Source organism: Microcaecilia unicolor, chromosome 6 (assembly GCF_901765095.1).
Source record: "Microcaecilia unicolor chromosome 6, aMicUni1.1, whole genome shotgun sequence".
NCBI lineage: Eukaryota > Metazoa > Chordata > Amphibia > Gymnophiona > Siphonopidae > Microcaecilia > Microcaecilia unicolor.
The window spans coordinates 260,317,800-260,345,654 of record NC_044036.1 but is presented as its reverse complement, the minus strand read 5'-3'; the positions used below and the strand labels follow the sequence as shown (position 1 = coordinate 260,345,654).

Genomic DNA, 27,855 nt, shown 5'->3' with positions numbered 1-27,855 from the left:
CCCAGCGGAGTCCACACCATTAGAGGGGGCTCGTTTGGCTCACCAACTGCGGGCATCCATCTGTTCCTCCAGGCCGATGGCTTCTTCTGCGCTGCGGGTCTCCCCCTGACGTCAGTCTGCAACTCGATCGCTTGCTGGCCGTTGGACATTGCAGCGGCACCATTGGGACCTTCTGGAGTGTGTTTCTTATGGTGGGGTGCCTCGTCTCCTGCAGTCTTGCCGTTTACAACTGCGTCAGCGGCCTGATTTGACTGTTTGCCATCTTCCACCTTTTAATCAGCTGTTCTTCGTTGAAGATTTCAGCGAGTGTACGGGTCATAGCTCCAGATGTCTTGGGAGTTGGAGTGGATGGTTAAAGGAGCGGCTTTCAACTCCATTTCCACCTTGCAGGGTCAACTTGGTCTGTCCGGTCAATTTCCATCTTTTCCAGCCTAAACAGGTTCAGGCTACTTCAAGGATTCAACTTATAACCTGAAGTCCTTCTTAACAACATTTCATGGACCATTTTAGTCTCTTTTACCCTTTCCCTATTTTCTTTTACTCTGTTTCTTTTATCTTCTCTAATTTAATTGAAATTGTATAACTACTGGTCTGGCGATAGCCTAATCAGTACATTGTAAGCCACTTTGAGTCTGCACAATGTGGAAAAAAGTGGGGTATAAATGTGCTAAATAAATAAATAAAATCAATCAAAGAAGTGAGGTGGACACAAAGAGGATTTGCAATATCCAAGGACCTTTATTATATTCACAGTAGCAATACTTTGAAGATCCAACACGGCCGTGCTTCGGCTCGTGAGCCTGTCTCAGGCATCATCAAACCTTAAACGGAAATGTGCTAGTTATGCTGATATTGGGCTATATTAGTTTTCTGTAAAGGAAACTTTTGCAAGAGCGCAGTAGGCTCTACGCACATACAGCATGGGCCAAAGCAAAGTTACCGCCAGGCTAGCGAGTCTCCCCCGGCTGTAACTTCGGATTTGGCACATGCCCATACCACTGGGACAAATTATTTTTTTATTTCCTAACACATGTGGCATTTACGGAGTTAATTGGCAGTTGTCATGAGCCAACTGGTCACCCCGCATGTAGCGTTTGAAACCTTACTGCTAGATCAACGGGTGGTGTTAAGGGCGGAGGCCGTAAATATAAAAACACTGGTTTCAGTTTTACCGCAGGCTCTTTTCCCGGTCCATTAAAAAAAAAAAAACCTTTTTCCCAGACCCAGTAAAAACTGGCCTGGTGGGCACCAAAAACATGCGCTCACACTACCATAGGCCACGTTTTGTCACAGCTTAGTAAAAGGACCCCTAGGCGCCTTGATTCTGTTATAGAATAGACTCCTATCCTGGTCTTGGGCAGGGCTGGTCCTAGGGTCTCTGGCGCCCTCCAGCAGACTATGAGTTGGCGCCCCCCCAATCTCCTTTCTCTCTTCTCCCACCCTGCCCCTGTCCAGCGATTCTCCTTCACCCCATCCCCCGCCATACCGCGTCGCCCTTGGTACTTTAAATCTTTAATTTACCTCCGTTCCAGCAGCCACGTCATTTGAAAGCCCTGCCCTGTCTCTAGCCTTCCTTCCCTCGTGAGTTTGTTCCCTCAGGGTCCCGCCCTCAAGGAAATGACGTCAGAAGGCGGGACTGCGGAACAAACTAATGAAGGGAGGGAAGGCTAGAGACAGGGCAGGGCTTTCAAATGACGCGGCTGCTGGAACTGAGGTAAATTAAAGATTTAAAGCACCAAGGGCGGTGCGGTATGGCGGTGCCCTTGAAGGCAGGTGTCCCCCTGCGGTGCTTACCCCGCTTACCGGGTTTGACCGGCCCTGGTCCTGGGGCACCTAAATGGCAGCAACCAGTTGTAGAATTATCCCTATGGGGCCAGATTAAAGTGTCCTTTTACTAAGTTGTGGTAAGCACTAACGCATGCTTACCGCAGGTTAAAATGCACTACAGTGAGGTGTGCTCAAGTGCCCCACAGTAGTTTTTGCATGTGTATGCAATACCAACATGCTAAAAAATAGTTTTTATTTTTTAGCGCTGGGGGGCAGAGACTAGGCATGTTCTGTACTAATCGGTTAGCTCAGCTACATTGCTGCATGCTAACCAATTAGCGTATGGCTAGCGCATGAGCCCTTACCACCTGAGCACCCTTTATAGAATAACACTTATCCCCAGATTCTACATAGCGCACCTAGCATTCCATGCCTAAATCCAAGCGTATTCTGTAACAACGCGCGTAACTTAGCATTGTTAACAGCACTTAACAAGCAATAATGAGCACTAATTGGCAAAAATTAGAATTTACATGCACAACTCCCTAAGTGTATTCTGTAACGCACTGTGCCTAAATTTTAATGTGCACAGGCAAAAAGGGGTGTGGTTATAGGCGGGGAAATGGGTGTTTATTGTGCATTCCAAAATATACGTGTGTTGTTATAGAATATGGCCTTCTGCCTAGATCTGCATGCCAGGATTTATGCCACATTTTCGTTGGTGTGACTGGAGGCCCATAGTTTTAGGCGCTAAAATATCAACTAAGCATATTCTATTTACCGCACCTAAATATAAGTACTGCTTATAGAATAAGCTTAGGCGGAAATGTTTTCCGCTCAGATTTTCTAGGCACCATATATAGGGCCTAGCCCTTTTTGTGGATTCCTATACCCAACTTTGGGTACAAGGACTTATGATCCTATTCTATAATACTATGCCCAAATTTTGGGAATGCCCCTGACTCACCCATGTCCCTCCCATGGTGATACCCCTTTTGAGTTGTTCGCATGACAATTTGGGTGCACAACATTATTAAATAGTGCATACACAAATGCCCGCATAGGTCCAATTTAGTGCCAATCAGTGTCAATAATTGATTGTTAATGCCTCATCATCTAATTAATCTGAATGTGAATCTTTTATTCATGCCCAATTTTAGGTACTCAACTTTGGACAACCAATAATGAATTCAGGGGATGGTGTCAAGTTTTACATGATATATGTTCATGTTTTCGCAGGGGTGGAGACTAGACAGAAAAGGGGTGAGAGTGTCATTTATGTGTATATGTTATAAAATCTCTACATATTCTAAATTTGTAAACCACTCTGGCATGACGGAAGGGCAGTATATCAAGCATCTAATAAAAATAAAAATATTTGCAGGTTCTTACTGACACATATTCACACGTGTCTACCCCTGCCTCAGAGCTGATATAAATGTGTGTCCTTACATTCTTTGAGTAATTTTATAAAGCATATAGGGTCATGCATTAAAATAGAGCCTTTAAAATAAGAGGACATATGCAGCTATGTGCCTTGATTAACTTGCACGCTTATTTTCAAAAGAGAAGGATGCCCATCTTTCGACACAGATCGGGAGATGGGCGTCCTTCTCGCAAGATCGTCCAAATCGGCATAATCGAAAGCCGATTTTTGACACCCTCGACTGCTTTCCGTCGCGGGGACGACCAAAGTTCACGGGGTAAAGAAGGCATGACTGGGGCGTGATTAGGAGATGGTTGTCCTCAGCCGATAATAGAAAAAAGAAGGGCATCCCTGAAGAGCACTTGGCCGACTTTACTTGGTCCATTTTTTTTCACAACCAAGCCTCAAAAAGGTGCCCGAACTGACCAGATGATCACCGGAGGGAATCGGGGATGACCTCCCCTTACTCCCCCAGTGGTCACTAACCCCCTCCCATCATAAAACAAGTTTAAAAATACTTTTTTGCCAGCCTCTATGCCAGCCTCAAATGACATACTCAGGTCCATCACAGCAGTATACAGGTCCCTGGAGCGGTTGTAGTGGGTGCAGTGTACTTCAGGCAGGTGGACCTGGGGGGGGGGGGGGGGTTTGGGGGGCTCAGCACCCAAGGTAAGGGAGGTATGCACCTGGGAGCAATTTGTGAAGTCCACTACAGTGCCCCCTAGGGTGCCCGGTTGGTGTCCTGGCATGTGAGGGGGACCAGTGCACTACAAATGCTGGCTCCTCCCATGACCAAAGGGCTTGGATTTGGACGTTTTTGAGATAGACGGCTTTGGTTTCCATTATCGCGGAAAACCGAGGACGACCATCTCTAAGGTCAACCTAAATGTCAAGATTTGGGTGTCCCTGACCGTATTATCAAAATGAAAGATGGACATCCATCTTGTTTTGATAATACACGTTGCCCCACCCCTTTGCGGCACCGTCCTTATTGTTGGGCACCCTTAGAGATGGTCGTCCCCATTTGAAAATGCCCCTCTTGATGTCCTGTAATAATATTTATTTATTTATTGGGATTTATTAATTGCCTTTATAAAGAGATTCAAGCGAGGTGGTATTTACCTTCCATGCCTGCAGGTTATGTTGCTGGAAGAGTTCTGAAATAGAGAATCTTTCATCCTAGGAATTAATTTCCTGTAACTTTAAGAAGAGAAAAAGCTCATAGCAAAAAAAAAAAAAAAAGCAAAAATAACCCGGGCAAGCCAGAACCTTCTGTTTACAGGTCTGCCTTAAGACTTAAGCAGTGCTTTTTTGCATGTTTTGTGAAGTGGAAGGAAATATGATCTTTGCACAAAAATATATATTTAACAATTTGCTGACAGAATTCTAGGCATTTTTTTTGTTTAACCCTACTTAGCTCGCAAAGCAAGTATGCATTTTGAGTAACTTGGACTGCGTCTAAACAGTTTCAATCGTTGTTTTTTTTTTTTTTTAAGAGAAAGAAATAGATGGAAAACCTGATCCACCAACTTCATCTTTAACTTTACCTTGTTTTTCAGTTGGCAGTATCTAGATTAGAAAATCAGAAACATCACTAATTTTGGCGAAGAAGGTCCAGTCAGTGTGGATTTAGTGCTTATTATTCAATTTAAAAATCAGTATAAAGATAATTGGACCCTGTTATCAAGCAGCAGTAGGTCTACCGTGCAGGTAGCGCGTGGCAAAACAGCACTACCACTGGGCGTGTACAGGTGCCCGACGTAGTTCTGAGTTTGTCATGTGCTGTTTCCTGCACTAGAAAATAATTTTTATTTTCTAGCACAGTTGGCAGGGAGTAGGCATTCGAGGCTGTAATTGGGCAGTGTAGGCATATTGCAGCATGCTGCCCGATTACTGCCAGGTTAGGTCATGAGTCTTTACTGCCTACTAAATAGGTGTCAGTAAGGGCTAAGGCAGTAAAAGACAGTGCAATAAGGGGCCGTTTTAATAAGCCGCGGCAAAAAGTGTCCTGTGGCAACGCAAGAGTGTCTTTGGGGCACGCACCGGGCCAGTTTTTGCTGCGTCCTGAAAAATGGCCTTTTTTTAAGGGGTCGGGGACCTTACCACCACCTATTGACTCAGTGGTAAGGTCTCACGTGCTACCTGGGTGGTAGGCATGCAGTGCGCGTCCACTTCCATTTACCACTGGGTAAGGGCCACACGATAGAAAATATTTTCCACCATGTGTTTTTGGCATGTACAAAATTCAGAACTACTACTGGGTAATGCTGATTTGGCACGTGCTGAACGTGCGTAGGCCCTTTCGCACCTTTGTAAAAGGGCTCCTAAAGGCCCTTACACCCATAGGAATATATGGGTGTCTCTAGCATTAGCACATGCTAAATAGTTAGCATGCCTACAGCGCAGCTTAGTAAACAGGGCCCTAATTTTGATATTTCATATGGCTATTAACAACTCCAAAAAAATGCCTTTTTCCCACTGCGGTAAGAAGTGGTCTAACGTGCGGCAATCCTACACATCAACACTACCATGGGCCAATTTATTCCACGGGTTGAAATGGCCCCAATGAATCTTATCTACACATTTTCAGTTTTGTCTTTCCTTTTTCCTTTCATATTTGAACATTATTGTCCTTGTAAAATCTCATAAATCAATGTGTCTCTGGTGTTTGTCTTGCAGAGAGTTTGCCCGTTGGAAGGTGAGGAACACAGCCATTGAACGGAAAGATTTACTGCATAATCCAGTGCCACTAATGCCTGAGTTTCAAAGGAGCATCCGCCTGCTGGGCAGGAGACCTACCACCCAACAATTCATCGATACCATCATCAAGAAATACGGTACTCATATCCTCATCTCTGCCACTCTAGGAGGTAAGTGACAGCTATTTCCTACAAAAAAAAAGAGCCCTTTCACAAAAGGGTGTTAAGCCCTTAGGGGGAGATTCTATATACGGTGCCTATAAAATCTGGGCAGAAAACATTTGCACCTAAGAATATTCTATAAGCGGCACCTAGATTTAGATTTAGTTGATATTCCAGCACCTAAAACAATGTGTATTAAAATTTAGGCGTTCAGTGTTACCGAATATACTTAGCGATTTGTGCGCATAAATTCTAATTAGTGTCAGTTAGTGCTCATTATTGTTTGTTAAGTGTTGTTAACAAAGCTGAATGACTTGTTAAGCCAATTAAGTTATGTGTGCTGTTATAGAATCCGTTTGGATTTTGGCGCAGAATGCTAACCGCACTATATAGAATCTGGGGGTTAATGCATGGTTAACGTACAAAAACAAGCTACCGAACAAATATGATTAGGCATTTTGTGGTATTTTTCCTGTTTCTGTGCAGTAAACCATGTGTTATCTAATTTCTAAGAAATTTTCTCTGTGGGGGTGGGCATGTGCAGAGAGTGGGCGTAGAAGCATTAATCAGCTAGTGCATTATGATTAGCGCAAAATAACTGTCCAAAGCAGAGCTTGTTTGCTTGTTTGTTTGTTTATTTATTTATTTATTTATCTATCTATCACATTTGTATCCCACCTTTTCCCACTGATAGCAGGCTGATAGAGTTAATGCAGGAGCTGCTAAAAGGAGATGCCAAGTGCTCCCACATTAAGGGGCTCTTTTACTAAAGGGATGGCATGAGGAAACTGGATTGCCGTGCACCAGTCCAGAACTATTGCTGGGCTACTGCAGGAGCCCGGCGGTCGTTCCCACCCCAGCACGTGCCATTGCTGATGCTACAAAACTATTTTCTATTTTTGTAGCAACGGTGCTTACCCGGCGGTAGGCGCTGCTTGGTTACCGCTGGATTAGCATGGGAACCCTTACTGTCACCTCAGTGGGTGGAGGCAAGTGCTCCCTCCGAAATGGCCATGCAGAAAGTGGTTCACTTACCACATGACCATTTCTTTTTGAGAAAAAAAGACAGCTGTTTACTCACTATGGTAAAAGGGGGCCTCAGCGTGCATCAAAAACACGCGTGATGTTAGCACAGGCCCCTTTTTACCGCAGCTTAATAAAAAGACCCCTAACTTTCTTCAGGTAATGCGTGCCAATGGAAGCACTAGTCAACCATACAGATTAATTAAAGTGAAATAATAAATCAATACATCAATTACATGCAAATATCGACATGCAAAAAAATCACAACATACAAATAAATCATATCATATTATGTGCAATCTAAATATCCATGAAAAATGGTCAAACATGAATCATATAAATACAAACAAAGGGAACTGAATGGATAAAAATATGCCAAACTAAATAGAAACATACGACTACAGTGTATAGTTTGTTCATATCAAACTAGAATGCAGAAAGCAACACAGGGAGGTGAATTTTTCAACTAAACAAACAATCTTATGTGTATTGGCCACGTCGGGTATTTTTGCAATAAAATTGTTTACCTTCATGTCTGTTGATCTGCTTCTTGTTGCTCCCAATGGAAACACTAGTGCATGACTTGTAATTAAAGGAAAAGAAAAAGCACTAAAAAAAAGTGCCATGTTAAGCCCAGATTCTAGGTCACAAAAGAGAGGGTAAAACAGTATACAAACCAATACAGAAACAAAAAGAAGCAACACTGGGCCTTCAGGATTGAGATAATCAATGTCCTCCTTTATTGTAAAGAATGACCCGACATGGGCCCTGTTTCGGCACACAAGCGCCTGCTTCAGGAGTCTAACATAAAATGACATACAAATATGTCAGTTATACATAATCATAAATTAAAACATGCACATATAAAGAACTTTCAATTTATAAGAATTCTATTTCACCATTAAATAAAATATACACATATAACCAATAAACATAAAGTACATATGTGCATGTAAAAACATGTAGAAACATATATGTGCAAATACATAAATCCGCCACAAGGATTGCATAAAAATATGCATGTTCTTGTCCGTGCTCATACTTTTCCCAGGATCATTTTACAATCAGAAATTTACGCACTTAAATTAACATTTATGAATGAAAAAGTCATTATAAAATGACTTCCATAGCCAGAACTCTCCTTGAAACAACTCCAGGCCCTGGACATCGGATTTGAAAGATACTCAATTAAAAGTTGACCTTCCTTATTCACCTCAACTCTGTTAAATCTTTTCAGTTATGACCTGCTGTTTTAACTCCAAATATTATTTTCTTTCCATTGTATTTCCTGTCTGTTCATATGTTTTATTTATTTATTTATTGAGATTTATTAACTGTCTTTGGGCCTCTTTTACAATGGTGCGCTAACATTTTTAGCGAGTGCGTTAAGCATGCATGTGCTAAACACTAGAGATGTCCATATATTCCTATGGGCGTCTCTAGTATTTAGCGAATGATAATCATTAGCACGTACTAAAAATGCTAGCACGCCTTTGTAAAAGCCCCCCTTTGTGAAGAGATTCACCCAAGGTGGTATATAGCAGGTACAGCTTCACATAAAACTTACTATTTTGTTAACAACAAAACAATAGTCAAATGACTAAATATAAGCATAAATGCAATCAATTCATTGGAGCCGACTCTGTGGGTGCTGTGGGTGCTTGAGCACCCCCAATATTGAGAAGATTCCTTGTATGTGTCCAGGGAGGGGTCATTTCCATTGGGCTTAGCACCCCCAATAATTTTGAAAAGTTGGCTCCTATGAATCAATTAGATACATTTGTAGATGGAAATTAAATACCAATAATAGGAATAACTTGATACTGTATTAGAGAGATCTTTTTCTGTTAAGACACCTTCTGCTATTTCTTCTCCCTCACACTCTCTCCTCTCCTATGATGTCCACCAAGGTTCTTTCCTCTCACCATTACTTTTCAAAAATGTTCTTAGCCCTTTGTTCACAATAATTAAGGAATATGGTATCACCTTTCAAGCTTATGCTGGTGATATTCTCCTAGTTTACCTGGTGGTTCTTTCGTCTCCTGATTTTTCTAGTCATCAAGAGTGTCTTAAAGCTGTGGCATCATGGTTCTTTAGCCATAAATTGATTCTGAACCAAGATAAAACTACTGGTTGTTTTATACGTCCTGACCTAGCTCCAGTGCTTTTTGATACTACATTTGCTCCTGTTGACTCTTTTCATTACTTGGATGCAATCTTTGATACTTCTCTTACTTTTCACCTATAGGTTTCCAAAGTACTTCAAGCCTGTTTCCTTGCTCTAAGTAAATTGTGTTCTAAGTCCTTAATTAGTTTTTCTGCTTTTGTAATTTCGCACTTGGATTACTGTAACGCTGTTTATGCCGGTCTTTCCCAAATCAAAGTTAAACATTTGCAAACACTTCAGAACACAGCTGCCTATTTTCTTTGCAATGGTTACCAGTTAGGCAATTTAAGATACTTTCAGGCTTATTTTCGAAAGAGAAGGGTGCCCATCTTTCGACACAAATTGGGAATTGGGCGTCCTTCTCCCAGGGTTGCCCAAATCGGCATAATCAAAAGCCGATTTTGGGTGTCCTCAACTGCTTTCTGTCACGGGGACGACCAAAGTTCCGGGGGGCATGTTGAAAGCATAGCAAAGGCGGGACTGGAGCGTGCTTAACACATTGGCATCCTCGGCCAATAATGGAAAAAAGAAGGCCATCCCTGACGAGCACTTGACTGACTTTACTTGGTCCATTTTTTCTTGCAACCAAGCCTCAAAAAGGTACCCGAACTGACAAGATGACCACCGGAGAGAATCGGGGATGACCTCCCCTTACTCCACCAGTGGTCAATAACCCCCTCCCACCCTAAAAAAAAAACTTTTGCCAGCCTTTATGCCAGCCTCAAATGCCATACCCAGCTCCCTGACAGCAGTATGTAGGTCCCTGGAGCAGTTTTAGTGGGTGCACTGCACTTCAGGCAGGCAGACCCAGGCCCATCCCCCCACTACCTTACACTTGTGGTGGTAAATGTGAGCCCTTCAAAACCCATCAGAAACCCACTGTACCCACATCTAGGTGCCCCCCTTTACCCCTTAGGTCTATGCTAGTGTTGTACAGTTGTGGGGAGTGGGGTTTGGGGGGCTCAGCACCCAAGGTAAGGGAGTTATGCACCTGGGAGCTATTTGTGAAGATGGGCGTCCTCGGTTTCCATTATTGCTGAAAACCAGGGATGACCATATCTAAGGATGACCATCTCTAAGGTCGACCTAAATGTTAAGATTTGGGTGTCCCTGACTGTATTATCGAAACAAAAGATGGATGCCCATCTTGTTTCGATAATATAGGTTTCCTCGCCCCTTCCTGAGGACGTCCTGCGAGGATGCCCTCAGGAAAACTTGGGCGCCCCGTTCGATTATGCCCCTCTTTGGGTCGTGTTTACTAGGCCGCATTGTAGGCGCGCAAACATTTTAGTGCGAGCTAAAAATTAGCATGTGCTAACAATAGACACACCCATAATGGGTGTCTCTATTTTTAATGCGTGCTAAAATGTTTGCATGCCTACTGCGCAGCTTAGTTAACAGTGCCCTTTGGCTTTTAAATCTTCATTCTGGTACACCATCATATTTGAGTTCTTTAATCTCCTCCTATACCCCTTCTAGATCTTCAAGATCTCTCTGATGCTTAGATGCACACCGTTTAGTTCTTCCCTCTCCTGGTCACGCTCATTATGAATCAACTAAGCACTCGGCTTTTTTCTTGTTAGCCTCCTGTTTTTTTAATTCTCTTCTACAGTCTATTTGTGGCCTTTTAGTTTTTGCTGTCTTTACCTGTCCTTATTTTGCAGTGGCTTGGTTTATGGTTCTGTGTTTGAGCAACAGCTCCCATTTTAACATATATATACATATGGTTTTTTTTTCTGTGTGAGAATATATATTTGGTTATCTTTCTTGTCTGATACTATCCTTTAATTATTAGAGTTCCTTTCTAATTCATGTTTTAGTCTGTACACCGCTTTGTCCTTCCTGTAAAGGCGGTATAGTAAGTTTTTAATAAACCATAAACATTTAGCAGCATTGCAAAACAATCATATAACAACCACATGATAAATGTCAGCAGAATACAAACAATACCATAAAAGGCAGCATTGAAGAGCAGTCATTTAACATAGATATGATATTTACAATGTCAGCACAATTGGAATGAAACATCTTAATAGGTAGTTGAGATATGTACATGAGGCAGGATAGGTAGTACAACATCACTGGGATGTATAGATCGGTGACCAAATGGAATTAAATTGTTAGCTGCAAAGGATTGTTAATTATGCACTGTACATTACAAATCACACTACTACTACTACTACTACTAATAATAATAATAATAATAACAACAGCAACAACAGGGCCTGTGATGTTTGTGACACACAATTTCCTTTTTTAGGGACTATCAAGCTTTACAGAACATCTATACAATGGCGTTGAATGATATACTAGAAATCACAAACATTGCAGATTCCTTGCAAATGACATCTAGGTATATGGAAATTGTCTACCATAATCCACATGTGTGTTGGCATAGATGGGTTGTATATATATAACTATAGTAGTGTGTCTTGAAGTGCGAGTAATTATGTATTTATAAGTATGCTTTCTTTATAGAGAAACTACCCTAGTTTTAGTTTAGCACAGGAGATATTTTGGAAAGATTTTCCATACATAAAAAACAGTTCCTAGCATAATGCCCAGGATCTTCGTATGTGTCATTTGTGACCTTAAGCATACTTTTAAATGTATTTTGAGTGGGCATTCCCAAAGATGATGTTGGATTTAATTTAGGACTTAAATATTAGGGATGTGCATAGGAGCCAACTTTTCAAAATGATTCGGGGTGCTGAACTTTTTTTTTTTTTTACAGGTGATGCATTTCCCCCTCCCTCTCCCCTCCCCCTCCCCTCCGAGTTCCAAGCCCCCTTCCTTCCTTCCTGTTCCAGGGCCCCCCTCCCTCCGACTTCCAGGGTATCTCCCCCTCCCTCCGACTTCCAGGGTCTCTCCCCCTCCCTCCGACTTCCGGGGTCCTCCCCCCTCCGATTTCCGGGGTCCTTCCCCTCCATCCGACTTCCAGGGTCTTCCCCCTCCTCCCTCTGAGTCCTGGGGTCCTCCCCCTCCTCCCTCTGAGTTCCGGGGTTCCCCCTCCGAGTTCCAGGGTCCTCCCCCCTCCTTCCTCTGAGTTCCAGGGTCCTCCCTGCGAGTTCCAGGGTCCTTTCCCTACCTCCCTCCCAGTTCCAGGGTCCTCCCTCCCCTTCTGAGTTCCAGGGTCCTCCCTCCCTCCATCCCAGTTCCAGAGTCCCCCCTCCATCCAAATTTTAAAAGTAATCTTACCTTGTCGGGGTTACGCCGGCAGCAGCAGTGAAAAGTGTGCAGGCTCGGCGCTTCAGCCCTTCCCTTCTCTCAGCTCTGGTCCACCCTCATTTCCTGTTTCCGCAAGGGCGGGACCAGAGCTGAGAGAAGGGAAGGGCTCAAGCGCCAAGCCTGCATGCTTTTCACTGCTGCTGCCGGCATAACCCCGACAAGGTAAGATTACTTTTAAAATTTGGATGGAGGGGGGACCCTGGAACTGGGAGGGAGGGAGGACCCTGGAACTCGGAGGGAGGGAGGGACTTTTAAAATTCTGGGCTGGCGAAGGAAACTTCCGGTGGGTGAAATATTGGGGGTGCTCGAGCACCCACAGCACCCATGGAGTCGGCGCCTATGGGGATGTACATTCATTAGAAATGATATAAGAGCATGTTCTCTTTCAAAAGGGAGTTCACTGTTTGCAAAGAGTATGCACTCCTTCTAAAAGAATGCATACACTTTCCCAATAGTCTGTGCACATGCAAATCACCACTTATGTGTGAGCAGTGTGTGTATGAGTGCACTATCAAGAAAGCGTACGCACTCTTTATGAAACGTGAGTGTTGTAAGTTTCTGTGTTTTATGTTTGATTGTGGGAAGAAGTTATCAACATGGGCTACAGTTAAGACATGTTAATTTACTGTTAGCTCAAATTAATTAGGTCTCATGGCATAAAATGGGTCCTGTGCTAAAATAGCACAAGTTAGTGGTAAAATGACATATCTTAATGGTAGCTCAAGTTGATAACTACACCCCAAAAATGTGTTATTCTATCACTAAGGGGAGAGGTGGGAAGTTATCAACATGGGCCACCATTAAGACATGCTACTTTAGTGTTAGCTCCAGACATTAATAACCAAGTCTGAATGAATAAAATGGGACCTGTGCTAAAATAGCATAAACTAGTGGTAAAATAACGTGGCGTGGACTACCATTAAGATGGGTTATTTTAGCACAGGTCTCATTTTTTGCAGAGACCTAGTCACTAATAACCTAGATTAACAATAAAATAACCTGTTTTAACAGTAAACGATGCTGATAACTTCCTCCAAACTGATACTATTCTATAAGAAGTCCCATTTTATGCAATAAGACTTCGGAACCCTTTTACTAAAGTGCATTAAGCGCTAGTGCATGTTCAGAGTGAGAAAAGAAGGCTACTGCAGAACACGTTAAAGCGTTTTGCAGTATTTTGACTGTTTGCACATGCTAAGCACATTTAACCCTGGTTTCACCACACACACTGTCTGGGAACCAGTTAGCTCTTCGCGGGTCAGCACCTGAGCCCAGGACCACAATCAAAATCCAAACCAAGAGCCTCCCTTGGTTTGTACTGACTGAGCTGAGCGCAGGCCAGGATCGGATAAAAATCTGGAAGGCAATAGGGTTTTGAGATGGGGGCTTTATTACTCTTAATCTCTGATCTTTTTACCAGTCTTGTAGCAAATGTCTTTTAGCTTTTAATACCCATGTGAAATCATTAATAGGTAAATCTTTCTATATGCCATGAAAGCTAAGGACTGTGCGCTGCTATTTTGATACTACTAAGTTTAGACTACTGGCCAAGCGATTATTTTGTCCAGACTTGATTACTGTAATGTGATTTATATTGACTGCTCTAAGGCTTTGATAAAGCGGGTACAGCTTATTCAAAATACAGGTGCGAGATTGATCTATTCGGTCAGTAGATTTGAATCATCAAATCTATTATTAAGGAAATTGGCCAATGTTAGAAACAGAATACTGGGCTTCATGAACCTTTGGTCTGTCCCAGTGTGGCAATACTTATGTACTTATGTATTTATGCATTGACTGCTTATTATTGCTAAAGCTGAATTCAAGTTGTGCTCATTTTCAAGAATATAAATGGGATGGCTCTATCATACTTGGGTACTTTGCTCATTTTTTTTACATAATAACATGATAAGACAGACTATTTATTTATTTATTACATTTGTACCCCGCTCTTTCCCCACATACAGCAGGTCCAGTGCGGCTTACATAGTAAAAGAAAGCATCTTACATGGTAAAGAATACAGTAAAAACAAGGAAATGTAGGAACAGTATTATAAATTGTGACTAAGGATTGAATGTTGTTACGTTTTCCTTCAGTGGGCCAGATTAGTTGAAAATACAATTTGACTTTCCTTCACTACTGAATTGCTTTGGTATGGAATTCTTTACCATCTGAGACTCATATTTTTACTAATTATGTGCCTTGTTTACTAAGCCGGATTGAAAATTAGCACGCACTAATGCTAGAGACACCATAGGAATATATGGGTGCCTCTAGCATTAGCGCACACTAAATTTTAGCATGCGCTAAAAACGCTAGCGTGCCTTAGTAAACAGGGCTCTGTATGATGTTTTGTAAGGTTGTGAAAACTTGTTTATTTTCTAAATAGTTAATGTCCAATAATTAAACTGTTATTATTATTATTATTATTATTATTATTATTATTAATTATTACCTATAATTAGTTTTACAATGTATTTCCTGGATTATTTGTTTCCAGGTTCTTTTTTTTGTGATCCACAGCGAACCAAAATGTGGTGTCTGTGGAATATAAGTCTCGTATAACATAACATAACATAACATTACATAACATAATATAACAAGATTTTCACTCAAAGAAAAGACTCTAGTCCAGACAGTTATACAAAAATAACCAACTTTACTGTAAATCCTCTCCGAACTATACATCCTGAGCAATCCTAGGGCTATGGTGTATCTTCTTAAACTCAATTTATATTCTTACAGTATGTACATATTTACAGCTCCTCCTGTCCATACCCAGCCCTTCGTGTTGCATAATCCAAGGCTGTGCTTGTAACATTGGCTGTCACAAGCAAACTCCTACAGGATCAGACCTTCCTGTCTCTCCTTTTTCCAGAGATGCACTTCCCTGAGCTGCACCCTCTGACCTCGAACAGGCTCTTCCCTGTTCCTGCTGATAGGCTGGGTTCCCCTTTACCTACCCAGAACACTCTACTCTCCCAGTTACTACCTTTGGCTGGCAAAAACTCCCATTTAGATCAGGCTTAGGTTATTCTGGCCTTTCCTGGACACTCCCTCTCCTTATGGATCCTGGCAGGGGTAGAGACAACCAAACACCTCGTACACTCCCCATCAACATTATTTGTTAACTCTAACTCCTCCCACATTGTCACTCAACAACCAGAAACATTTCTCTCTGCAACTTACCCAGGAACCCACCCCCTTGTGATGGATCTTTTACCATCCACAACTCCAGAACCCTCCCTTCAGTAACTCTGGAGAGTTCTACATTCTATCACTTACTAATACCCATTTTAAATGGAGATTACACACACATTAACTATTTTCTTAAAATATTTTTTTACAGGGGGCATGTCATGGACAGAGATTAGGCATTTCCATATTATCCAGCTGTCATAACTCAGGGTGAGCATTTGGGCCGCAGATGAGTTGACACTACCTATCTAACCCAAGGGCTAGCTAGGCCCCAACTGGTAGTGGGTGAGACTTCTGGGCAAGGCTGGACTGAAGACTAAGCTAGAGCTGGTAGATAGAACTGGAGCTTTAAGACAGAACTGGAGCTTGAAGTCAGGGCTGGAGCTAGAAGACTTGGCTGGAGTTTGAGGTCAGGGTTGGAACTGGAAGACAGGGCTACAGCAAGGCAGGAAGCAGGACAAGAACAAGGCTGGAACATGGAACAGGAACAGGACTAGAACCAGACATAGGCAGGAACAGGGAACAAACAGGCACAAGGCTGCAACACATACTAGAACATTCTAGGAGACCTGTTGCAAAGGCACTGTCAGGGAGTCAGGAACCTCCTTAAGTACTATCAGACAGGAAGTGATGACATCAGCTGGGTTTCCAGGAAGTAAACAAATCCTTCTTGGCATACAGTGCTGCTGGAGACCACAGAAAACAGGTGAGGGGCATGGCAATACCCCCTCCCAGAATCTTACTCCCTGGACCCGTGGGATCAGGTTCGAGGGATTAAAGATGTTGACAGTGTCTTATAAATGCAGGGGCACGAGCACTGAAAGTAAGTTTCCACTTATTATCCTCCTTCTGACATCTAGAATATCCTGAGTATCCTGTAGTCTTGAAGTTGCATGTGCTGTGCAAGGTTCACTTCCTTGACCATTTGGTGTCTGGAGTTCTCTCCGGGGGTCCAATGATCTGAGAGACAGCAAAAATCTTTGCAGGGTCCAGGTTGGGTCAGAATTCCAAGATGGCCTGGGGTGAGGTTTTATATACATTAAGTAAGATTGAGAACAGGTTGATCCCCAGGCTAGAATGACTCCAGAGTGCCAGTCAATATGAGGTTCATGTTTCTGCATCCAGGGAAGCCCCAAAATGATCTGATGGATAGATCTGGGGAGTATATAAAACTGTATTGCACTGGCATTGGGTATCCATAGACCAAGGAAATGCATAGGGGTTCTCCAAGGGGATTCACAGAATGTCATACTGGCATATCAGCCATATGTCCACAAAGTTCCCAGCTGTACTGGAATCAAAGAGAGATGAACTACAATCTGTTTATTGTTCCATAGAAGGGTGACAGGGAGAGTTCAAAGGGAGGACAGAACAGCTCAGGAAAGATCTAGGGTTATCTGCCCCATAACTCATAGGTCTGGAAGGTCTCCCTGTTTCCTGGGATATCGCTTAGCATAATGTCCCAGGTCCGTACAGAATAGACAGAGGTTTGTCACTCTCCAATACCTTTTATCCTACACTGATAGTCGAGAATGTCCTACTTGCATAAAGGCTTCTTCCTTCAGGGTGGCAGGAGAAGCTGGCATCAGCAAGTCTGGGGAATCCTGAAACTGGGACATTGACTGCATACAGTGGCATTTACCTCCATTTTCCTTAGCCCCCTCTTGAAAACAGATGTCCATCTTGATGCATAGGGAAACCAGGTCATCCAAACTTGTGGGAAGATTCCATCCTGCCAGTTCATCCTTAATATTACCCGCCAAGCCCTGCCGGAAGATGGCACCTGGGACTCCTGATTCCATTGCAGTTCAGAAACTGGGGTCTGGAATTGAACGGCATGCTGGCCCACAGTTATGGCCCCTTGATGTAGGTGCAGGAGCTTGAAAGCTACTGAGGAAAGATGCCCGAGCTCATAAGATACCTGCCAGAAGAGTTTGAGGAAGGCAGCCAATTTGGACATAAGCGGGTCATTCTTCTCCCACAGGGGAGAGGCCCAAGCCAGTGTTGCACAGAAAGAAGAGAGACAATAAAGGTAATCTTGACTCAATCTGAAGAAATGCTAGAGGGCTATAATTCAAAGTTCATCAAACACTGGTTAATAAAGCATTGACATGCCTTGGGGTTCCCATCAAAGAATGGTTGTGCCAAGAGCTCAGCCTGAGACACCAGATAAGCTGGAGGTAGTACCACTGGAGCAGATCATGGATGCGGGTTTGGACCCAGAGGGTTCCTGAAGAGTTTCTGTAATCTGGTGGTTGAGTCTGTTGCTGTTGGACTTCCTGGGTGAGGTGATGAAGATGCTGAGCTGGTCCATGTGAGTGGTCAAGTCCTGAACAGAGTCAGAAAGTTGCTGGAGCAGCTGCAAAGCAGGTGACTCACTCAAGCTCATGGCCTTTGCAATCTATCACAACTCAGGATCAGCCAAGTTGATGCTACCTAGCCAACCCGAGGACTGGCTAGGCCCCAACTGGCGGCGGGCAAGATACCCAGGCAAGGGTGGACTGAAGACCAGGCTGAAGCTTGAAAAATGGACTGGAGCTTAAAGACAGGGCTGGAGCTGATAGACAGAACTGGAGCTAGAAGACTGGGCTGGAGCTTGAGATCAGGGCTGGAACTGGAAGATAGGGCTGGATCAAGGCACAAAGCAGGGCAAGAACAAGGCTGGAACACGAAGCAGGAACAGAACTAGAACAAGCCATAGGCAGGAACAGGGAACTGACAGGAGCAAGGCTGTAACACACATTAAAACACTTTGGGGGACTTGTTGCAAAGGCACTGGCTGGGATTCAGAAACTTCTTTAAATACTATCAGACAGGAAGTGATGACATCAGCCAGTGCCTTCTCGCAGAGCTATAAAGTGCTGGGTTTCCAGGAAGCAAACACATCTCTCTTGGCATAGAATGCAGCTGGAGATGACAGAGAACTGCTGAGGGGTGTGACACCAACTAACATATTTTGCATTAGTGTGCACTCTATGAGGTTAATATGGGAGCACTTAGCACCTCCCCAATAGAGAACATTAGCACATGACCCACAAAGAAAAAAATGCCTGACTTTAATGTCCTGGTAAATCTGGGCTTAGTGCCTGAGAAAGTCTCACATTAGAACTCGCTAAACCAGGATTTCACCACACCTTAGTAATAGGGCCCCTAGTTAATACATAAATAATGCCACACTGGGAAAGACCAAGGGTCCATCGAGCCCAGCATCCTGTCCACCACAGCGGCCAATCCAGTCCAAGGGCACCTGGCAAGCTTCCCAAATGTACAAACATTCTATACATGTTATTCCTGGAATTGTGGATTTTTCCCAAGTTCATTTAGTAGTGGTTTATGGACTTGTCCTTTAGGAAACCGTCTAACCCCTTTTTAAACTCTGCTAAGCTAACCGCCTTCACCACGTTCTCCGTAATAATGGGAGCTAACAGTAAAATAACAGTAGCCTACTTTGATAACTTCCCCCAACTCAAGCTGTTCTAACACAGGTACCATTTTATGCAGAGACCTAGCTACAAATAACTGGGATGAGCAATGAAATAACACAACTTAACAGAGCCCACGTTGATAACTATGTCCTTTTTTGTTATAATTATTCTATAATTATTCTATGCAGGGGTCTTTCTGTTTCCAACATCAAATCCTTGAAAAGCAAGAGAGACTCTTCCTAGAGACAAACAAACAAATAAGCATTTGGCATCATCAGTACAAACCTATCCATTTTTCATCAGGCAGAGATCAGTGCATCATGAAACAACAACAAACAAAGAAGAAAAAAAAAAAAAAAGATTAAAATGATCTTATTAAACTGAAGTACAATAGCTAAATCCTTAGAATACATGATCTGAGATTATAAGAAGTTTAGGGTCAAGCTTGCAGTTTATCATTTCTGGCCCATTTCTAGTTAATTCTCAATAAATATATTTTAGTACTGCTACACCAGGACTGTGAATTCTTCACTCCAGTTTTAATAAGCAGAAGGAGAGAAGGCAGTGAATAGGTCAACTTGTTCCTTTCCTGGTTTCACAATACGTACATTACTTAATAAGTTGTAAAGTGCCTGCCTGCTAATAGCAGTGCACAGTGGTGTGCTCCCTTCCCTCTCCCTAACTGTAAAAATCCATTGAATGAAGGGCTGGGGAGTGTGGACAGCACTGACGGCAAAGACGTGGATAGCTATTGTTCCTTCCAGTTTCTGACCATGATCCGACATATTCAGCAGGAATATCAGTAGAGATATGGAAGAGACTCCTCCTGCTCAACCTACTGTCTCCATATGTATTTATATATATTTGTGAATTGCCTTTATGAACAGATTCACCCAAGGTGATGTACAACAGGTGTAACTTGACTTATACATCTTGTATTGTAGTAATAGCATAACAATAGTAGAATGGCCAAATGTCAGTGTAATACACAGAACAACGAGGAAAATATAGAGATAGGCAAATTAAGGGCTTAATCATCAAGCTTTTACTGCACCTTGATTTACCATGGGATTTGGAAACCTGCAGGTTAACAGTCCCACAGGTTGTTGAATCCCATGGTATAAGAATAATGTTGCTTGCAAGCCACCTTATATGGGAACATGACCCCCTAACAGTAGTAGTCAAGACTACCACTAGGGGGTGCCATGTTGGATGTGGCGCCAGCCAGGGCAGGAACAACTGGAGATAGCTTCTGCATGATCACCATTGGACTGCTAGGGAATCATATTTTAAGGCCTTTTGAGGGGTAAGGGACTGGCTTTTTGGGGTTAGGGACATGGTAATTGAGTGGGGGCTTGTTTCAGGGGCAGGGATGGAGATATGATTGGGAGGTGGGATGGAACCAGCTCTCAGTCTCCAGCCCAAGAGCATCGAGCTGCAGCTTTGGAGCCCAATACTTCCGACATGGTAAAATTTACAGTCATTCTAAACCCAGAACACACTGCAAGTTATGTTTTGTTATTATTTAACCTGTGGTGACCAAAATATCACCACAGTAAAACATGTCAAGTTGCATTAGTATCTTTTAAATCACATTACGGGACAAGTAACAAGACAAAGCCCTAATGCAGCTTGATAACTTCCCCCAAATTCTTATAGTAGCGATAATATGATACTGTATCAGTAATATGCACATTAAAGCAGCACAGTAGAACATACATATAACAGAAAAATTATACAATGTTAGGAGATTACAAAAAATGCAGCACAATAAGTGGCAAGGTATAACAACCTTCTGGGACCTTTCTCCTTGATAACGTGTGGCCATTTCAATAAAAGTTCATGGTGATGGTGATGGTGATGGTGATGGATGAACACATATTCATATAGATAAGCAGACAATTGGGCAAAAACTCCCCACTAGGCACTGTGTCCTCTAAGCTGAGCAGGAGTCCTCTGTCTACAGTCCTACCAGTGAATGGTGAAGTTTCACTATCACGTTTTCAATAGTGAGAGACAGGCTAGTTCTGCAGACTCCAGAGAACCTGCCTGTTCCTAGAGATTGAAAACACAATATTGAAGCACCACCCCCTACTGGTAGCAATGCAGTTGGAGGACACCCGCTCAGCTTAGCGGGAAAAGTGCCAATAGGTGATCTCACTTGTGCAAAATCTTCCTAAAAAATAAAAACCTGTAAGAGAATCAGGAAAGAGAAGAAGAAATGCAAAGGAAAAATGAAGATCATTAGGAGGATAAGTAAACAGAAATCTATGAGTACCGTAAGGAATTAGATATGGTAGAAAGATGAGGAGTATTGATGAATAAAAGGTGAAAGGAGGGAAAGAAGGCAATGAGAAGGAATGAGCATGTTAAACACGATTTTATTTGTTTTCAGTCATTTTGGCTGATTTTCAATTATTTTTCATTTCATTTCACACTTAAAAGTATGCATGGAAATTGGCTTTATGCATGTTAACTCATAGTTTTAAACATGTTAAATTGATTTTGCCTGCACTTTTTCATTCCTAAAATGAAAAGATCCAAATGTGCAGAAAAAATGCACATATCTAATATTTTATTTTCCCCCAAAATTTTATTAAATTTTTCATATAATGTACAATAAAATAAAATACAAAAAGCAATATAATAAAGCTTATTTCAAATATGCAAAATAGAGAAGTGATCTACAACATTACACATAGTAGAGTTATAATTATTTTAAATTGTTTTCAAAGTGATTCAATATAGTCCTTTAAGGGGGGCCATATCAATGCTTTTTTGTTGATTGTTCCAGTGAGACAGGCTGAGGCTATTTCAAGTTTGTGGTATAGTAATACTGATTGCCACCAAAAATGTTCGTTAAGTATTGAGGCATTTTTCCAGTTTGCAAGAATCATATATTGTCCAATAGTAATCAAGGTGTCAAACAGCTTTTCATTATGTTCAGTTAGACAGATTCTGGCTCAAATTCTGTAAAAGGGCTCCACAGTTTTTTGAAATCTAAATGTTCTGGGGAATAGCTATAATTTCCAACATTGATCTCTTTCAGCACAGGTGTGCTTTCCTCTTCTAAAATGGAGAGTACACATATATCTTTTGATCTCACTCTAGTCCCACCCAAACTATGCCCCCTTGTCATATACACCTATGGCAAATTTGGACATATGCACCCTAAAGTAGGAATTTAGATGTGTGTATGATATACACATGCAAATGCCAGTTTATACACGCCTTTATCATAAACAGGGCTTCTAAAACAGAGATCATTGTACCCATACTGCAGGGCCACAGGACAATGGGTGCCAGCACAAGATCTTTATTTAGGGGTTCAATTACAAAAAGCATGCTTTAAAGCCATTAACAGAGGTTATTTACTCAGGGGCCCTTTTACAAAGCGGTGGTAAGCCCACCGCAGGCTTACCACACACTAATCTGGAGCTAACGCCAGCCCAATGTGGGCACCAGTGGTAATTCCAGACCCAGTGCATGCCATTTCCTGCACTGGGGAAAATAGGTCTGTGTTTTTTAGTTTGGCACTAACCTGGCGGTAATCTTACTGCATGGCCATGGCTATTTTCAGCCTTTTTTACCCACTGTGATGAAAAGGGCTGCAGTGCGTGGCAAAATAGCCCCCACTGCTAGCACAGAGCCCCTTTTACTGCAGCTTAGTAAACGGACCCCGTGGAGGGCATAATCAAACGGGGCGCCCAAGTTTTCCTGAGGCCGTCCTTGCAGGACGTCCCCACAAAAGGGTGGGGAAACCTTTATTATCGAAACAAGATGGGCGTCCATCTTTTATTTCGGTAATACGGTCGGGGACACCCAAATCTCAACATTTAGGTCGACCTTAGAGATGGTGGTCGACATAAATGTTGAGATGATCAACCTTAGAGATGGTCGTCCCCGGTTTTCGGCCATAATGGAAACCGAGGACGCCCATCTCAAAAACGACCAAATCCAACTCATTTGGTCATGGGAGGAGCCAGCATTCGTAGTGCATTTGTCCCCCTGACATGCCAGGACACCAAGCAGGCACCCTAGGGGGCACTGCAGTGGACTAACTGATGCACTAACTGAACAGAAAAAGCCCTTCCATTACCGATCCCTTAGCGATTCAGAAAGGAACGGGCATGCATTAAGGAAATTGCATGCAAATGAGCTGCTCACTGTTAGCTCATTTGCACACAATTTCCTTCCTAAGGAGGGGAAGCCAGTGCAGAGCAGCCACGCGTTATGCGTGGCTGCTCTGAGCATGCCAAAGACGGCTTCATACACGCAGACAAACTGCGTGTATAATAGCTGTCTACAACCTTAAAAAAAAGAAAAGTCCAGGTGCTCGTCACGGATGTCTTTTTTTTTTTTAGTATGGGTGAAGGACGTCCAGGTGTTAGACACCTTCGCTATGCCTCTGTCCCTGCGATGGGCAGTTGAGGATGTCCAAAATGTGGATGTTTCTGGGAGAAGGACATCCATGCCTTTGCTATGCCTCTGACACCCCCTTTATTTATTTATTTGGATTTTGGATCACAAGTAGCAGCAGTGGAATTTGAACTGGCCACTTCTGGATTGCAAGACCAGTGCTCTAACCACTAGGCCACTCCGCTCCCTAGAAATTTGGCCGTCCCTGTGGGGGGGGGGGGCAGTTCAAGACGTCCAAAATGTTTGAAAGAAGGACGTCCATGCCTTCACTATGCCTCCTCTGACACACACACACACACCACACCACACCCTACAGGGACCTGCATACTGCTGCGATGGACCTGAGTATGATATTTGAGGCTGGCAAAAAAAGTTTTTAAAGTTGTTTTTTTCAGGGTGGGAGGGGGTTAGTCACCACTGGGGAAGTCAGGGGAGGTCATCCCTGATTCCCTCCGGTGGTCATCGGGTCAGTTCGGGCACCTTTTTGAGGCTTGGTCGTAAAAGAAAATGCACCAAGTAAAGTTGGCCAAGTGCTCATCCTGGACGCCCAAAATTGGCTTTCGATTATGCCGATTTGGGTGACCCTATGAGAAGGATGCCCATCTCCCGATTTGTGTCGAAAGATGGGCGCCCTTCTCTTTCGAAAATAAGCCTGTTAGGGTCCATTGCATAAAATGGGCCCTGCAGTCAATAATGCACATTAATTACATTAGGGTGTACTGTTAAATGACTGCCTTAAGGCCTCTTTTACAAAGCTGCGGCAAAAGGTGGCCTGTGCTCGTGTTGGCACATGTTTTTGATGCATGCTGAGGCCCCCTTTTATCGCAGTGGGTAAAAGGCAGGGTTTAAAAAAAAAAAGAAATGCGTGTGCAGCAAGTGAAGAACTTGCTGCATGAACATTATAGGGCATGTGCTGCGGGTAGCCCAGCAGTATTTTCATTTTAGTGAGTCATAAGCCCGCAATGGGCTGACCACCGCTTTGTTGAAGGACCCCTTAGAGTCTGTAATTTAATATTGATCTCCTCCTCTCTCCACTTCTAGCAGTTGCTACCTGCTAACTGTCCAACGTTTCTGAAAAGCCAAGACATATTGGGGGTAGTTTTCATGTGAGAAGTCTATTGAGAATTATGCATTTGCTTTCCTTTTGAAAACTGTTAACAGGTACAGAGACCTTTGACTCACTTTTTCTGTGACTATAATTACCAGTGCAGTTTTTCTAGCATAAAAGGTGCCGGTACTCAAATGCTAGGCCACCCTTCTAGGACTGAGTGATCACGTAGGGACCCAACACACAATAGCCAGGCCCCCTGCAACCAGTCACAGAATCTATGACAAGGCAGAATTGGTGTATAGGTAGGCTTACCATATTTTGTCCTCTCAAAAAGAGGACACATGTCCAGCCCCCCCTGCCCCGCCCCTTTTGCATCCTCACCCTGCCCCCTGTCACATATTCCCCTCCCCCCGGGTCACATATTCCCCTCCCCTGCCCCCCTGTCACCTCCCCTTCCCTGGGTCACCTCCCCTCCCCTCCCCTTACTTACTATCTACTGCCCTGGTTTTCTAGTGACCTCTTCGGGGCAGGAAAGAACCCCCTCTTTCCTGCCCGGAGCTCTGTCCTTGCCCTGCATCCTGTTGTTGTGACGGTCTTGGGGTTCAAAATGGCCGCTGAGAGTTGAAGTCTCGCGAGGCCGCTTCAACTCTCAGCAGCCATTTTGAATCCCGAGACCATCACGGCAACAGGATGCAGGGCAAGGGCAGCACTCCGGGCAGGAAAGAGGGGGCTCTTTCCTGCCCCGAATAAGTCACTAGACTACCAGGGCAGTAGATTAGTAAGTAAGTAAGGGAAGGGGAGGCTAGGATAGGCCCACCGCCCGCCCGAAATCCGGACCAACAGGCGGACTGGCAAAACCCATCCGGACGCCCGCACATGTCCTCAAAAAGAGGACATGTCCGGGTAAATCTGGACGTATGGTCACCCTATGTGTAGGGCCTGAGCTCTTTCATTAAAACTTGGGGAACATGGGTCAATTTTAGCAGATAATGAAAAAGGTGCCGGTACTCAGTACTCCCAAGTACCCCCTCAAAAAAAGCCCTGATAATTACTATAGAGAAGAGTTTAAGTAGATTTGAAAGTACAATCTGTACATGTTATTTTCAAATCATACTCAAAGCACACCTGAGAAATGCTTCACCTCAAATCTTGCTATGAAAGCCTGCTCTTTGTTTTAACTGGGTTGAGTGAGGGCCATTTTCAGATTACTCTGCACCACCTTGGGTGAATCTCTTCACAAAGGCAGTTAATAAATCCCAATAAATAAATAAATTTGTATTGGTCAAGTTGAATGATTGAAAATTGTTCTTCACAAGGACATGGTGGACCAGTCATAAAAAGAAACTGAAGCTTTTGGTTTTCATATCCATATTTATTATGATGTTGAAGTGCAAAATTCCTTCATTTTCTTTATCACTCCTTCCTCTTTGTCTATCTCTCTTCTTACCTTTAACTGCTCCTGTGATTTTTTTTTATTCTTTTAGCCAAGCAAATTAAAGTCATCTATGTATTTTAATACAGTAATAACGCAGGGGAAGGGTTATTTTTAGATCATGACCCCAGAAGAGAAAAAAATGTTGAGCACAAAATCAATTTAATAAGCAAGAAAGTAAAATTAATAATGTAGCAAAAGTTTATTAGCATTCTCTCCTCTACCCTCCAATTCTCTTTCCTGCTGGGAGCTTGGTGCATCTGCGAAAGGAAATGAACGCTAGATGTGAAAATAGCACTTGCAGCTCCTCCAACCATCAATTCCTTCATGCCGAGATACTTTTCTTTCTTAAAGATTTCTCATATCTAGGGCATTTCATCAGCACTGTCTGAAGGCTTTCATCAGCTAGAAACTGGCAGACCTTACTGGCCATTCTGCAATGGCTTCTAGTCTTTTTCCCACCAGTCAGTTGGCAAACACTTAGGGGGCAGTTGTATTTACTTGGTGCCTCAATTTAGGTGCACTGATGCTATGCACTGAGCACCAATTCTATAATGGCATCTGTTCACCAAGATGATGTTATAGAATACCAGCATAACCTCAAATTGGTGTGCCATAATTAAGGAGGGATCATTTACACCAGGTCAATGGCAGGAGTAAATGGACATGCCTAAGTGCACCATGAAAACCATATAACTTATAGTGCTCTCTAAATTATGCACATAAGTTGGAGACATGCCCATAGACTTCCCATGCTCTGCCCACATATATGCTCCCTTGCTGTTACATATTTTAGCACATAGGCACAACCTTACAGAATCATGTCTAGTGAGCTTACACACATAATTACCAAATTTGGTGCCTCAAATGTCCATAAGTATAGCTACCAAGTTATAGGATTGGCCTTTTAGGCATCAAACTTTGACTCATTTATCATCCAAAGATTTCACCAGCCATCTACTCCCGTGCTCTACCAAGAACATTGGCTACCTCTTTCAGCACATATTCAGTTTAAACTCCTGGGACAGACTCAGGAGTAATGTCAGGAAGTATTTTTTCACTGAAAGGGTGGTAGATACGTGGTGTGCCCTTCCACGAGAGGTGGTGGAGATGAAAACAGTAATGGAATTCAAACATGCGTGGGATAAACACAAAGGAATTCTGTTTAGAAGGAATATATCTATGGAATCTTAGGGGAGATTCCGCGGCAAAGCCAGTAATTGGGAAGCAAAACCAGTGCTGGGCAGACTTCTACGGTCTACGCCCTTATTGTAACTGAATAGATATGGATGAGCTGGAGTGTAAATTTTAAGAGGCTTCGATGTTAGCTTCAGAACTTTTAGTACAAGATCAGTGCTGAGCAGACTTCTTTGGTCTGTAACCTGAGAATGGCAAGGACAAATCAAACTTGGGTATATATATAAAGTATCACATACCACGTAAAATGAGTTTATCTTGTTGGGCAGACTGGATGAACCGTTCAGATCTTTATATGACATCATTTACTATGTTACTATTGGCCTTATTTTCGAAAGTGATGGGCGCCCATATTTCGACCCAAATCGGGAGATGGGTGCCCATCTCGCAAAGGCACCCAAATCGGTATAATCAAAAGCCAATATTGGGCGTCTTCAACTGCACTCCATCGCGGGAACGAACAAAGTTGTCGGGGGCGTGTCGGGGGTGTGTCGGAGGCGTGGTGAAGGCGGGACTGGGGTGTGTTTATCGGCCAAGGAGAGATGGGCGCCTCCGGCCGATAATCGAAAAAAAAAAGGGCGGCGGAAGCGAGAATTTGGGTCGCTTTTGCTGGACCCTTTTTTTTCACGACCCAAGTCCCAAAAAAGTGCCCCAACTGGC

At 43.1% G+C, this 27,855-nt stretch overlaps 1 protein-coding gene across 1 annotated transcript in view; it reads left to right on the top strand.

The window, feature by feature from the left end:
- Positions 1–27,855, top strand: part of BRINP1 (BMP/retinoic acid inducible neural specific 1) — a 254,241-nt gene that overhangs the window by 128,618 nt on the left and 97,768 nt on the right. The window contains exon 3 of the mRNA XM_030207789.1: positions 5,873–6,063. Within this exon, the coding sequence (XP_030063649.1) occupies positions 5,873–6,063 (191 nt within the window). The remainder of the gene's footprint in view (positions 1–5,872; positions 6,064–27,855) is intronic.